Raw genomic sequence first — 14,167 nt, 5'->3', positions numbered from 1 at the left:
GATATTTCGTTTCCCCGATGCAATTAATATCGGAAACTTTGGCGCAGAAGGTGTAAAAAAAAAAAAAGACGCGTTAAAAAGGGTGGAAAGTAGTTTAAGTGGGTTGGAAAGGGGGAGAGGGGAAATTAATTTTCCTTTTCTGTCGGATACGCGACTCGCGTCATGCCGGCGAAATTGGCGTACACCAGGAAGTGGGCCGTAAAAAAAATGGCGTGGAACTTTTGCAATGCTATCGTTCCGCCAACTGATCCTTCTCTCTCTCTCTCTCTCGCCAAAAACTCAGAGAACCACGGAAATTAAACTCGCGTCACGTTTACCGCTAACGAACGAATTTTTTCTTCTCTTCTCTCTTTCTCTCTCTCTCTCTCTCTCTCTCTCCATTTTCACACCAAAAGAAATAAAAGGGCGATATAGAGTTGGTTCGATTCGTCGATATAATTTTAACTTCTCCTCGATCCCCTTCCCCCCGTTTATCTTCGATCTTTGATCAATTGCATCGTGGTGAATCCCATCGTCGATTCGAACGTTTGAAATATTAAAAAACGAATCCGTGCACGGCGCATCCGAAGAATGCATCGGCGAAGGTTGATCCGTGACGTTAGCGGGATTCGTGGTATTAAAAATTCCGTTTGCCACGCCGTTTTCTGCGTTTGTCGCGGCGAATAGCGGGCGAGGGGAGGAGGAGGAAGGGGTGGCCCTCGGATCTAATTGCTCACTTGACACGGTTCCCGGTGAATGAAAAATTAGTTGCTGATGGCCACGAGAGAACCGTGTCGCGCTCGTCGTGGAAAGCGACCGAGGCATGCGATGAAAGAAACGGTGGTCGTTGAATCGACCGATCGAGTATCATTTCGGGACGACTTCGCTAACGAGTCGGGTTAACATACGGGCTACAGATCGGTTATCCCTCGAAACGACGATTATTATCGAGGCTTTTCGAAAATGTTCTTCGAGAGATTATTATTCGTCGTCGATTCGTCGAGTAGAAACTTCAAGATTATACGCATATTTATTCGCTATCGTTACGTCCATTCGGATGTGAAAATTGAGTCTCTGATATCGTCAACGCTTGAAGAATTTGATCGCTCCGAATTCTTAGCATCAATTTTCGAGTTTCCGTTCTCCTGATGCAACGATCATCTCGTATCTCGACAGAGAGAGTTTCTCAACTTTTTCTAAAACGTTCCAAGGTAAAACTTTATCACGCGGAGAATTTCCATCCACTCGAATTTCTAATAAAAGGGATTTAATTATCCCCTTATAGTTAGAAGGGACGAAGATAATTGATTCGGACACGAAAGGAGGGAAATAAACCACCGCACCACCGGTTGACCACCGGGCTTCTGTTCATAATTTAATGTCGCTCAAGTGGCCTCTCTAATGGTCGCTGTTGCATACCGCCGCTCCAATTCATCTCGTACGCAGCTGTCGTCTCAGCGCCGTGTCTACCGAAAACGGAACCCTGGATCGAATCACATTTCTTGCAACTTTCGTTTTTACCGAGTCGCGAACCACGACGAACTTTCGGCGAGCTTTTCCAACTTTCTCCCGCTTCTCAAACTTGAAAAATTACTATCGATTATTAATTCGGAAACTCTGGACGGAATCCAGAAAGGAAGAAAAAGGGAAACAAATATTCGCACGACTCGTTGTTGCGCACTTTCGTCGCGCATCTCACAAATTCTTTTCAATTCTTCTTCGAGTGTTCCTTTTTCTTCCTTTCCCTCCTCTCTTTCTATTTTTTCCCCTCTCCCCTTCTTACTCCGCGCAGACGCGAAGGCATCCAGTTTTCTAACTGACATTCCTTCTCCTCCTTATTTTCATCAATTCCTCCTCCTCCTTATTTTTATCAATTCCTCCACCTCCTTATTAAAATGTAAAACGGAATCGTCGTAAGTTCTGTTTCGAGAAAAACGGATTCCGAATGTCCTCGTTAGCTTTCCTTTTACGAGCATACCCATCTGTCCTCGCCGCTTTCGAATTGAATACCGGAGGGATTTAGTAGCGTTTACCGGGTAAAACGCGATATACAATATCGTCTGGAAATGGAGATTCGTTCCGTGGAACATTATCATTCCTACTGAATCGTTCTTCTCCTTTTCTCTATGCTAATTCCACTCCTCGCGTAATCTTCTCGATTATATATATATATTGTATATTCTTCGTATCTCGTCCTATTTCTTTATCCGTCTTCAATATTTATCGAATCGATCGTTCCAAGGATCGTGCAAAGGAAATTATTACCAGTATTTCAATAATTCGAAGATGCCGATAAACGATGCGAGGGGAAAAAAGAAGAAGAAGAACAATTAACGAAGGTTGGCATCAAGTTGAAAAAATGTTATCGAATATCGTAAAAATTATTCGACGGAACAGATATTGCCCGTTGGAACACGGTTCTCCTTTCCTTCGAATCGATAACCCAGAAACCCGAATTATTTTTGCGCCTAAGTCTGAATTAGGTGGCCCGACACACTGTCATTGTGCCATTTTTTACGCGAATCTCCCTTCCTTCTCGCCCAAACGATCCGCTTTGAGATCTGCTTACCAACCATTTCTAGTTTCTCGATCGATCCCTCCCCCGAAATTCCACCAAAATTCTCTCAATCTCCGGAAACTCGAAACCGGAAACAAACTCGAGAAACTTCAAGAAATTATAATATCCCTGTTAATGTAACGTAGAAGAATCGTAAGAAAGAGCGATAGAAGGATGTGTGTGTGTGTGTGTGGAAAGGAGCGGCATTGCAAGTTTCCCCACAGGCGAAACAATCATCCGGCCGGCAAGAGGAGTTGAGCTGTTCGTGAAAGTGGCGTACAGGTCCGCGTAAAGTGCGGCGCATACATATCCGTCTATATCGATCGGCCTAAATATATCGAGGCGGATTATTAGCGAGAACCTATGCCACGCGGTCTAACTATGGCACGACCGCATTGTTCCACGGGGTTACAGAGTAAACGTGTCTCTCGTGGACTTCGAAAATGAATCGATCGATCCGGCCCAACACCTCCCACCTACAGTTTGCCCCTCGTCGATAACGTTGCTTGCCCTGATGTTGAATCGCTCGTAATTTCGCGAGAACGTTTCCAATCGTGAAAAAAAAAAAGAAAGAAAAGAGAAGAAAGAAGAAGAAGAAGATCTCTTTAATTACAATATGCAATAATAGAGAAAGAGGAACGATTTTGGATCTCGAAATGGAAATGTTATATTACAAGAAGGAGGTCAGAGGGTGTTCGATGTCGTCCATTTTTATCGCATCCTCGACAATCCGTTCCTCGACAAACCGATAACCTTGCATAGAAATGTGACGTATCTCGCGCTTTTTATCGGAGCATTCCAACAACCGTGTTTCACCATCTGACGCCATTCAGAGAGTATCTACGTAATATCCCCCTGAACAAAGAAACTTTAATATTTCTGCTAAAGCTGACCTCGCCGTTTCGACCGCCACTCGAAGAGAAAACTTTCCCGGTGTACCCTTTGCGCTACTCAATCGTTCCCCTGAGCCTCTGCCAATTTCTCATTTTTCGCCCGATCGAATATCTTTTTAACCAACTTTTTGAGGAACGTTTCTGAAAACATTAATTTCAATGTCGGAGCGTTAATGTTGTTGATTCAAAGTTTCGAATTTCTCCCTCTCCTCCCTTCCCCTTAATCTCAATATTCACTCGAATATCCAAAAAAAAAAGGTAACGAAGAGAGTAACGTTCCACGAATTTCTGTTCCACGAATCGAATTCATTCCGACGCGTATAATCTTTCTTAGTTGCTAGTTGCGCGTTATCTCGCGTAACTCCTCTATAAATCATGCTTTGAAGGCATGTGCGCGCTTGCTGCGGCTTTAATGAGGAAGTGACTTCCAACGTGTCACTCTCCGTTATTTGTACACGGGTAGGGCGTCACGATGACTCGGCTCAGACGGCTCGTACTCACTCCAAGCCTCGTGTTCCTCGGCCGAAATTATTACGATGAGACCGGTCGGGAGAGGCTTTTGAGTTTCGAACCTTCCTTTTTGGCGCAGTAAATTTAAAATAAATCCCTCGAAACGCGGAGATGTCGAAATTTCGCGTCGAAATGTCTGTCTATTCGAAATCGGTGTTTAAAATCGTACTATCGAGTCATCCATAAATAAATAAAATCGCGTAGATTAAATTTAGAAGAAAGAGATGCAGGCAAGTCTCGTGTCTTGTCTTATCCGTATAGCGCGTACGGATGGATGGATATTTTTAGAAACATCCATATCTATTTTCGATCTTCAAATGTTTTCTTAGACAATGGCACGGGAGGATAGGTACGACTAAAACGGTGCTACGACGACGACGGGGCGAATTAATCTTCGATATCGATTCCGTAATCTATGTCAGATTACTTAATGGGATGACCCTCACGGCTATTTCCGTGTATGTCAGCCATCGAAGTTCATCAGACATAAGCGCGCACAGTTTATAAAATCGATCTAATGCATGAACTCGGTACGTTCTCTCTCTCTCTCTTCCTTTTTTTTGTTTTTATCGTATATACGTATATATATCGCTTCGTGGTCGATTTAGAACCAATGCAAATGCATCGAGCTTAATGGTTGACGACATGCCAAAAGTTCGATAACAAACGTTGCCGTTCGTTTTTCTTTCCATTCACTAAAAATTCCATGCAACGAAACTATCTTCGGCTTGAAAAGGAGCGTTAGAATTTTTTTTTCCCCTTTTTTCTGAAAATAAATATATCTCCCTCGTATCGTCGTAACAGATTCGCTGTTTTACCTTGAAACATCGATAGGCGACACATTTCAATTATTATTCCCTTCCTTTCTATTTTTTCTTTTTTTTTTTTCTCCCTCCCTTTGGCAAACGAAAAGGGCCAACATGTGGCGCGATAAGATAGACGGATGATCCCAGCTGACCTTCACTTTGCCCCTCCCCTCCTACGCGACGACGGCTTTTGCACGATTCATGCGTCTCGTTTCGTTTTCCCGATAACCGTTCGATCCCGTCGACGAAGGGAACGAGGTTATTTCGAGCGGCAACTCGAATCATTTTTGAAATTCGCAGCCAATCGACGGTGGAACAAACGATGTCGATGTCTGGTACGCGTACGATGGATTTCAAAATCGAGGAGAAGAATTACTGTTTATCGTAGTCAGTTAATAATTCTTAATAATTAAAAAGGTAGAAAAAAACTTGTAATTTTTAAACGTAAATCGTTGCTATGTTGCTCGATTAAAGGGCGCGCTCGTTCGATCGAATGCACACGATACATTCACACGGGTCAACGAGATGCGGTTGATAAGAAGGATCGCACGAACGCCGGGCGATTTTTGCTCGTGGAGAAACGATCCACGAGTTAGATACGATTCCGAGCCAGACCCATTTTCCAACACGGGCAACATAATTACCCTTGCCACGCGTGATGCATGACCACCATTTGATTTCTGCCACGGAACGACGATTCCTGGCCCCGCGACTCGCCGGTCAACTCGCAGGATCGAAGATAAAACGGACCATCGATGCGTGCTCGCTCCTCGTTTATTTTCCACGTTCCCTCCTGGACAATCCATTTTCTTTTTACCTTTATCTTTGTTCAAATACGTTCAAAAAATGAAAGAAAAAAAAGGAAGGAAGGAAGTCAAAAGGAGAAATGTATATTTTCCAGCATGCAATAATAGCAATAGACAAAAAAGAGACTCTAATATCGTTGACCGATTTAATATAAAATGATCATTTTATTTTCGTTCTGCTACGAACTTGTTAATTATCCGACTCCGTCTTAAGTTAAATTAAGAGGTAATCGACTAATTCTTAATTTTAATCATTCCATTAGATATATATATCGCGGAGATAGAGAATGTAAAAGAACAAGGAAAGAACAGAAAGAGAGAAAGAGGGAGCAGCTGATGACGGAGCAGAAGCAGAGGCGTTATCGAGCGGCATGAACTCACCCCCTACCACCCTAGTCTCCACTCTCTCTGTCCCTCTCTCTTTCTCCCTCTCGCGCTCACCTTTGACTCTCTCCGTGCCTTTCTCACGCTTGCACTCTCTTTTGTTTTTTTCCTTCTTCCGAACCTTCCGCCACAATCTACCTCTTCCTCGCTTCTTCCTTCTTCGCCCCCTTTTCCCTCGTTCGTTTTCTTTCCGCCAAACCTGGCTAGTTTCCCCTCCTCCACTCTTTATCTCTCTTCCTGTCTTCTCCACTCCTCCCTCTCTCGCACAGCCCTCACACACTTCATATTTGCCCTCCCTCCCTCTTCCAGTTTATCTTCCTCCTCCTCCGCGCGACCATGTCCATCCTTCTCTCTCTCTCTCTCTCTCTCCCTTTCCCCCTGGTTTCCACGTGACCTTATTTTCTTTCTTTCCTCCTCTTCCTTCCCAACGATCTCTTTCTCTTCGTCGCTCGCCCTCGTCAACTCGCCTCGTCGTACCGATCTTCTCTCACGAAACGCGTGTACTACGACCAGTAGTTTCCAAGGGGGGAGGAGGAGGGAAGGTTGCGTTTCGTTTCTTGAATCACCCCTATCGACGGAATTTTCTCCCTAGCTTGCGGAAAAATCGGAGCACAGCCACGTCGAGCCACGTTTTTCGAGGTCGAGCCACGGGGATGACCCGCTTGCCTCTCTCTCTCTCTCTCTCTCCCCTCCCCGCTCCCCTCCCCTTGCGAAGAATTCATTCGCGATACCTCCTCGTTCCCTCGACCTCGTTAACCTTTACTGCCGCGCAGTCATCTTTGCCGATCCGAGATAATTTGCCGCCCTCCGGCCAATCTTGGTAATTTCGTATTTCCAACCACCTCGTCTCTCCCTTTCGCTCAGTTTCTTTCACTCAGACTTTCATTCAGGAGAGAAAGAACGAGACATACCTTTGATACGTTTTCTCGCGAGTGGAAGGAAACTGGGATCCTCCCGTTTGTTCTTTCGACGTGTTCAAAGTGTGCTCCCTCCGCGAGTCTATTTTATTTTATTTAAATTTATTCATAAAAGAAAAGCGACCCGATTTATTTGTTTGTTTTCCTACCAAGATGAAAATTGCGAGAAAAGGAAAAGCCTTGGAACAGAAAACTCGAATAAAGTATATATAGTGAATATTGCTTGTCGAGTTCTGGGAAACGAGACAGATCTTGGACAGATAGAGAAGAATAAAGTCGAAGGGAAGATCGGCTTGTTTAAAAGACGAGGGAAAGGGTGCAAGTCAAGGGTGTCTGGGTGGAGTTAATCTTGACGCCGATCTAATCTAACTAAACTAAATGGAATTAAACGAGGGGGAGGTTCGTTAAACACGAGCAACGCCGCGCTCGAAATAATTGTCTTTCGCGATTTACCGTACAACCCATGAACTTAAACAACTAGTCCTCCCTCGACTACTTGGCATCGCCTCTCTCGAAACGAGATACCAATTCCCTCGCGCGACGCTCCAAAGAAGAGACTCGAGACTCGCCAATTTCCAGGACAAAACCGCCGATTTTTCCCCTCCCCCTCGAAGATTCCAACAGATCGTGGAAACAGGTCTCGAGCGAACGAGATCGGCGAAACTAAAGTGAGGAAACTAGTTTCCGGCAGATTTTCGTCGGTTCGGATTTGGAGCCTTTAATTGCTCGAATTCCTGGGAGGACCGGTTCGTTTGGAGCGGAAAGGCGTGTGTCGTCTTTCGCGTCTATTTTCGTCCCATTCTCCTTGTTCGAGGATTCGTGGATTCGTTTAAGAGAAACGAGAACGAAACGGATTTCAGGATACGCGGACGACAAAGGGTCGTATCACGGTCGATCGATAACACAGCCCCGTTGACTTCGACGAAGTGGAGGGGGCGGAGGGGGGGAGAGGAGGGAGGGAAGGGGTGTTGGCGAGTTACAGAGGGAAGCGGACACTTTGATGGAAGACTTTTTCACGGTGGAACGGGCCACGATCGTCCAAGGCCTGCCCCGATGGATCGTTAAAAGCTCCCCCGTTAGAGGAGGAGGAGGAAGAAGAAGAAGAAGAAGAAGAAGAAGAAGTTTCTGAAAGTTTCGTGTAACTCGAACCCTTTACCCCGCCCCTGTTTGATCTCTTTTATGAATGAATGTCCCTCTCTCTCTCTCTCGGTCTCCATCGATACCACACTACGATTCCTTTCTTCGGAATTCTTTCCAAGAGAGAAAGAGGAAGAGATCTCTGTTCGCATTAATTTGTGCAATAACGAATAATTATTGTTCAACGTGAATGAACAATCGAAGGAATTTTTTTAATGAAAATAATTCGAGTAAGGAGTTAATTTTGCATAAGCGAGATCTCTTCGTGATAACTCTCGATTTACAATGAAGCTTGGTCATGGAGAAACATGGAACGACAGAAATTTTCTTCGAAACAGAGTTTCCCTTAATTTCTGGCCTCCCTGGCGAGGGATTGTCGGGGCGCGCAGAACCCGATATTACAACGCAAACGTGGAAACCGCTCTCTGGTTTCTTGGGGTCGTCGTACCTTAGATCGATCTTCCGGCGAGGTTTGCCAGGCGAGGGCGGCGTAAAAGCAGTTTCGTCTGGCACGAAACGCTCCTCGTTTCTTTCGTAACGTGGTTATCTCGCGGTTGTGACCGCGACGGTTTCCTCGCCATCCCTCCCTTCCTCCACTCGGACAGATCGAATAAAGCTGAGCTTTCACGGCGGAGAAATCGCGGGAGAAGATTCTCGCCTCGTTGCCACGTCGTTTCGAACGATATATATTATAACGGATTTAACGATCGTCGATTTTTTAATCGTCGAGAAGGAAGCGAAGGGAGGAGGCAAAGAGAGGATTATTTTTATCAGGAACGACACACAACCGCGTGAATTATCCGTTCTGCGGGATGATATTTATCGATTTTTGCCCGACGTAACCTCATAAAAACTTTTCCCTCGAACCAACAGTTTTTTATCGGTTAATAATCTAAGAAAAGCGTGGAAACCGTCAAGGCCAATTTTCTATCCGTGCGCAAATTGACACTTTTCTTCTCGATCAATGGCTATTTTCTTTTTATTCTTTTTTTACATTTTTATTCACCTACTTTTCTCCCGATACAACAACTTTGCTCCTCGAATAACGTCCCGTGCCCCTGTCTAGTTTAATAACAAGAGGATAAAGGGTGTCGGTCGTAAATTTTTCTCCGTCGAATGAGGATCGCGTTGCTCGGTGTCGGTGTTGTTGAAACAGTCGGTTTCAAATGGGGCCATGGATGACCCACATATTCGCCACGAATTCGGTCAGAGAGAATGGCGGGGAATTTAGGTCAGGGGAATTTAAATGGTCAGGATCGGATGGCGCGGGTGTCCTTCGCGCTTGACGTCATCGATTTCTGCCCGCGTCGTTGAGGATTTTATCGTTTACGAGGGAGAAACAAAAAGAAAGAAAGAAAGAAAGAAAGGGTGAACGTTTCGTTTCAGGACTAAAAAAACACGACAGACGACTGGCTGCATAATTTAAAATGGCATAAGGTAAAAAGGGTAAAAGTAAACTTAGACGAAGGCCTCGTGATTCGATCTATCATTTATTTACGAATCGAACGATCGATCTCGCCTCCTTTTCTATTTTTATCGCGATACGCGCTCGCGAAACTTTGCCCCCAACCCAATTGAAAAGTGGGTCCCTTTCGAAGTTTCTCTCAAAATTTTCCAATCCAACTTGGAAACAACATCGACGACGATGAGTCGATCGTGTTTTCCTCTTCTCGCCTCGATATTTCGCGCGATAAAATTTCTATCGCGTTATTTGTACACGCGTATTGTGACGTATCGACCGTCCTCTATATCGTTGCATTTTATGGCCACGAGGAAAAATGGTTGGACGCCTTTGTCGCTTAACAATTACGATAACGTAAACATATTACGATGTGGTGAGCGCGTATACCACGTGCATATCTAATTCATAGTTATTTACGGTGTGACGGGGATATTATAGAAAGAGAAGAGGGAGGATGAAAAATATTTAAACGACATGCACGAGCCACGGGGAGAGATCGATCTATCGTGCACCGACCCTGGATAAAAAAGAAAGAAAAAAAAATTCGCCCGTACTTTGCTCCGTTTCTTGGTAAAACTACGCGTCACATTTGACGACCCATTTCGTATTCTTCTTTTTTTTTTTTTTTTTTTTTCTTAGAAAGCTCGTTATCGCGCGCTGTTGGAAAACTCTTCCGTCTACCTTCTCTCTTTACCGTTTCGTTTTTTTTTTTTTTTTTTTACGACTAGGAAATTTATGATAAGATAACATCGAGGAAAAAACACTTTAATTAAAGACGTAAACGGTTTATAGGTCTCCACCTCGAAGTTTCTCTCTCATTTCGCTTTAGCGCTTACAACGATAAAAACCGAATCCAATCGCTTCTACGAGCGTCGATAAAATTTTTATTCAAAACCTATCCTCGTTCCTTAGGGAGAAGAACGAAAAAGAGCTTCTCAGAGGATACGCTTTTAAGTGGAAGATTCCTCCAAGCTCTTCGGAAAATCGTCTATTCTTTTTCAAAATCTCAACTCGTCACAGCTTGATAAACGCGCTTTCAACTTTTCATTAATCCTTCCTAATAATTCCATTCTTCGCTCGATCAAGAGCTTGGAAAATAAAAAAAAAAAATCTCACCTCACTTTCTCCATATTTCATTGACTCCTCTTCTCTTTCCCCCGCTTCTCATTATTAACCAAAGTTCCATCGTATTAAAGGATAAAAAGAAACATCGATTCATTCTCTCTCTCCTTCTCCATTCCTTCCACATCCCATATTCATTGGTCTGCTTGGAACGCCAATATCCGACTCGTTTCGACCGAAATCAAAAATTGTCTCCTTTTCCCTTTACCCCACGGGAGGGAGGAGGAGGGGGGGGAAGGAGGCGTAAGGAAAGGAGAGGTTGTTTTCACAACGGGGGTTAGACGACGGCGTAAGAAGAAACGCCATCGCGAGATAGGATTTACGCGATGGTTAATAGGATCTCGTCTTAAGAGGGGCTTCGTTTAAACTTTAAACCCCCGCTTCATCTTCCTCGTTCCTCCTCCTTCGAGCGCGTTCGATAGCCGGGGCTGTGTAAACTGTGTCGATGGACGATACCGATCGCACACCTCCCCCCCCCCCCCCGTCCCCCCAAGAGGACGGTTATCGAGGGAGAAAAGGAGGAAGGGAGATCGGGTTCCCGAGGAGGAGGTTAATCGAGGGCTAATCGTTTCGAGAGCACGCGACACCGTGTACACGTCGACACGATCTCGAAGAGGGCAACCCCCTCGCATTTCAAGAAAGCGATTTCGGTCGAAGTTTCGGTCGAAATTGGATTCCCGCCAGACGTTGCACGTTGAGAATTTCTCTGGTGTTAGATCGCAGAGAGAATAAAAAAATAGAAGATAGTTTATTACAGGGGGATTGAAACCTCATCTTCGAGATTCGTCGTCGATGTACGTAATCGCGAAGACGATTGACGGTTGTTTAAAGGTTGGTTGGAAAATTGGAAGGACGGGATGGGTGGGTGGAAGGAGGAGCGAACGCACGATACAGAAATCCGGGGCAGGTAACTGGGGTAGTAGGAGTGAAAAGGGGAATTCGGCCATGGCTTGGCGGACTGATTTCGTTATGGGGGTGACTGACGTCACGGGCACTGGTGGGAGTCGAGTTCCTCCTCCTCGCCTCGAAGCGAAATCAGGTCGATCGTATCGAACGGCTCCGTCATCGCGCGCCCTTTGGCTCTCCGAACTTTGTGTCGCACACGCACACCGGCGAAAAATGAAGAATGAAACTAGGCGGAGCGTGCGATCTCGCGAATTCCTTGGAGGAATTCGTTGGTTAATTTTAATCGATCGAAGGGATCGTCAAGAAATGTTTATTTATCATTGTTATCCGACTGGCGTCGATACCGTTTTGAAATTCAACAATTTATTAGGACGGCACGTTTCTGTCGAAAGTGGAGAATCTCAAGTGTGGAAGAAAATCTCGATTTTCGGGCGAAACGAATAGGGCAACACGTCGAAACACGTCTCTCGTAATCATCCGGGTTGCGAGGTTGCGTTTTTTTCTTTTTCTTTTCGTGTCTCCTTTGTCCGAATGGCGTCGCTTGTGTCGTCATTAACGATGTCTAACGAGCTCGACGAACGCCCCGGAACAATATCCATGGAAGCAGGGTTGAGTGGGGAAATTCAGAAGGGAAGAGGCGCCGAAAAAAACGGGGAAGAAATGAAAAACAGGGAATGGAAGGAATAACAAAAGAGAGAGAGAGAGATAATAGAGATATCGAAAGTTGGGAGGAAGGGAAACGAACCGAAAATCTTGAAACCCGAAGCTCGAAACTTCTTTATAAGAAGTTTTCCATAAAGAAGGAAGACACTGACGCGAAGCGCTTTAAGAAGAATCTTCTTAAGCTGGGAGGAGGAAAAGATTGTTAAAATTAAGAAAGCGTTAAAGAGAAATACGTACGTTGAGTTGCATAAATAAAAAAAAGAAGAAGAAGAAGAAGAAGAACGAGTGAAAAGAGGTCAAAAGTGATTTAGTTAAGGATCCATCCGGGGAGAGAAGGGGCGAGAAAGGAAGGAGGGTAGGGGAAAATGGCGGAAAAAAAAAAGTATAAAGAAGATTGGAAAGGCAAGAAAAAGCTTTCTCGAGTCGCGGGTCCCAAAGAGTACGTGCATGGCGAGTCAACTTCCGCTAGAAATATCGACTTTGAAACGTTTCGCGCGCTCGTGGAAAAAAGAACTAGCTTCCAGTCACCGATTCCTCTTTCAATTCTTGCGATCGGCCCCGATCCCTTCCGCCCGTTTTACTTCCGTTTCGTCATTCTTCGGAACGAACGAGGGAGAATTTATGTTAATCGCGTTTCTGAGATCATCAGATTTCCATCACATCGTGAATATCTATTGCGTTTTGAACGAGTGAAACGATTTACAACCTTCGTCTTTTTGATAGGAAAAAAAAAAAAAAAAAAAAAAAGAAAATTACAGAGAAAACAGAATTTTTAAAGTTCGTTAAAGTTTTGCGATCCTTCATTTTGTTGTTTCAATTTTTGCATTAACTTGTGGAGACAGAAAAAGAGAGAGAGAAGAGTTTATTTATTTAAACAGAAATAATTAAACCTCTTTTCTCGAAAGGGTTAACGAGGCTCACGCTCGTGACGAGTTTCTATCGATCCGCTTATCAGTTTCATGCTCCAAGTAGTTTCACGTAACTCGAATGTGCAATTAACCTCGTGTATATATGTCGAAACAACAAGTCTCTCGAAAACGTCCAACTTTTCCCAATCATCGCGATAAAACAATAAGAAAACAACGGTGAAAAACGTTGGACTTTTCTTGCTTTTCGTTTCAACTTTTCGTTTCAATTGCGAATATCCCCAAGCCTTTTTTATTGAACCAATTGTTATCAAACGACCATCCAACGCAACGACCGTCCACCACGCCACCATCTAAAAATTTTCATTTTGTTTCTCGTTTCAGAAACAAAGTATGATGGTTCGCCAACTGGAGGAGGAGCTGAGGATGCGGATGAGGGGGCCGAGCGTCGAGATGCAGCAACAAATGGAAGTTTTGTACAACGAGAACGAGCATCTGACGCGAGAGATCGCCATACTTCGCGACACGATTAGGGTAAGCCTGTTTCCTTCCGATGGAGGAGAAACTAATGATAATGATAGTGGTAGTAGCACGATCTTTCGAACTCGAATCTTTTGCATTCCACCAAAGGGGGAACGTTATCAATCTTTCTCGCTCCAGTTACCTCGCTTATCGCGACGCGATGTGAAATGAAAAAAAAAAAAAAAAAAAAAGAAAAGAATGAAATATACCAGATCCAGTTTCTATTTTTAACTCGGCCGTCTCCACGATCCGAGAAACGTTCCCTGAACTTCCCTAACCCTGAACTTTTCTTCTTTCTATATAGAATAGGGAGGAACATCGATTCACGAGCCTGTCCACGGAAAATAATGAATTTTCGGGGAAGAATGGAAGCGTGGTCGGGTTTCGTAAAGATTGGAATTCGCCGGAAGAATGGCGTCCACCGTAACAAGAGATCATTATAATCGCGAATAATGGGTATAGAAAGCGCGAAAACGAGAGCAAAGGCGGATCACGAAACCTTGGGCCATCTTTTTCGCTCCGTACCACCCCGTTCCTTCCGTTTCCGCCTCCACATCCCGCGAAACCTTCTTCTTTCTTTATCTCGCGCTTCGAAATTCTTTCGTCCGCGATCGAATTCTTCGTGCCCGATATCGAA

General features: G+C 44.5%; 1 protein-coding gene across 12 annotated transcripts in view; it reads left to right on the top strand.

The window, feature by feature from the left end:
* LOC100872161 (bruchpilot) overlaps positions 1-14,167 on the top strand; it is a 67,198-nt gene that overhangs the window by 5,149 nt on the left and 47,882 nt on the right. For all 12 annotated transcript variants that reach the window (XM_086907278.1, XM_086907225.1, XM_086907167.1 and 9 more), the window contains exon 2: positions 13,393-13,542. In XM_086907278.1, coding sequence (XP_086763404.1) covers positions 13,393-13,542 — 150 coding nt within the window. The remainder of the gene's footprint in view (positions 1-13,392; positions 13,543-14,167) is intronic.

This window comes from Apis florea, unplaced genomic scaffold (genome assembly GCF_048593485.1).
Source record: "Apis florea isolate Af1SG1 unplaced genomic scaffold, ASM4859348v1 contig_1615_pilon, whole genome shotgun sequence".
NCBI lineage: Eukaryota > Metazoa > Arthropoda > Insecta > Hymenoptera > Apidae > Apis > Apis florea.
This window is presented reverse-complemented; position numbering and strand designations above follow the sequence as displayed.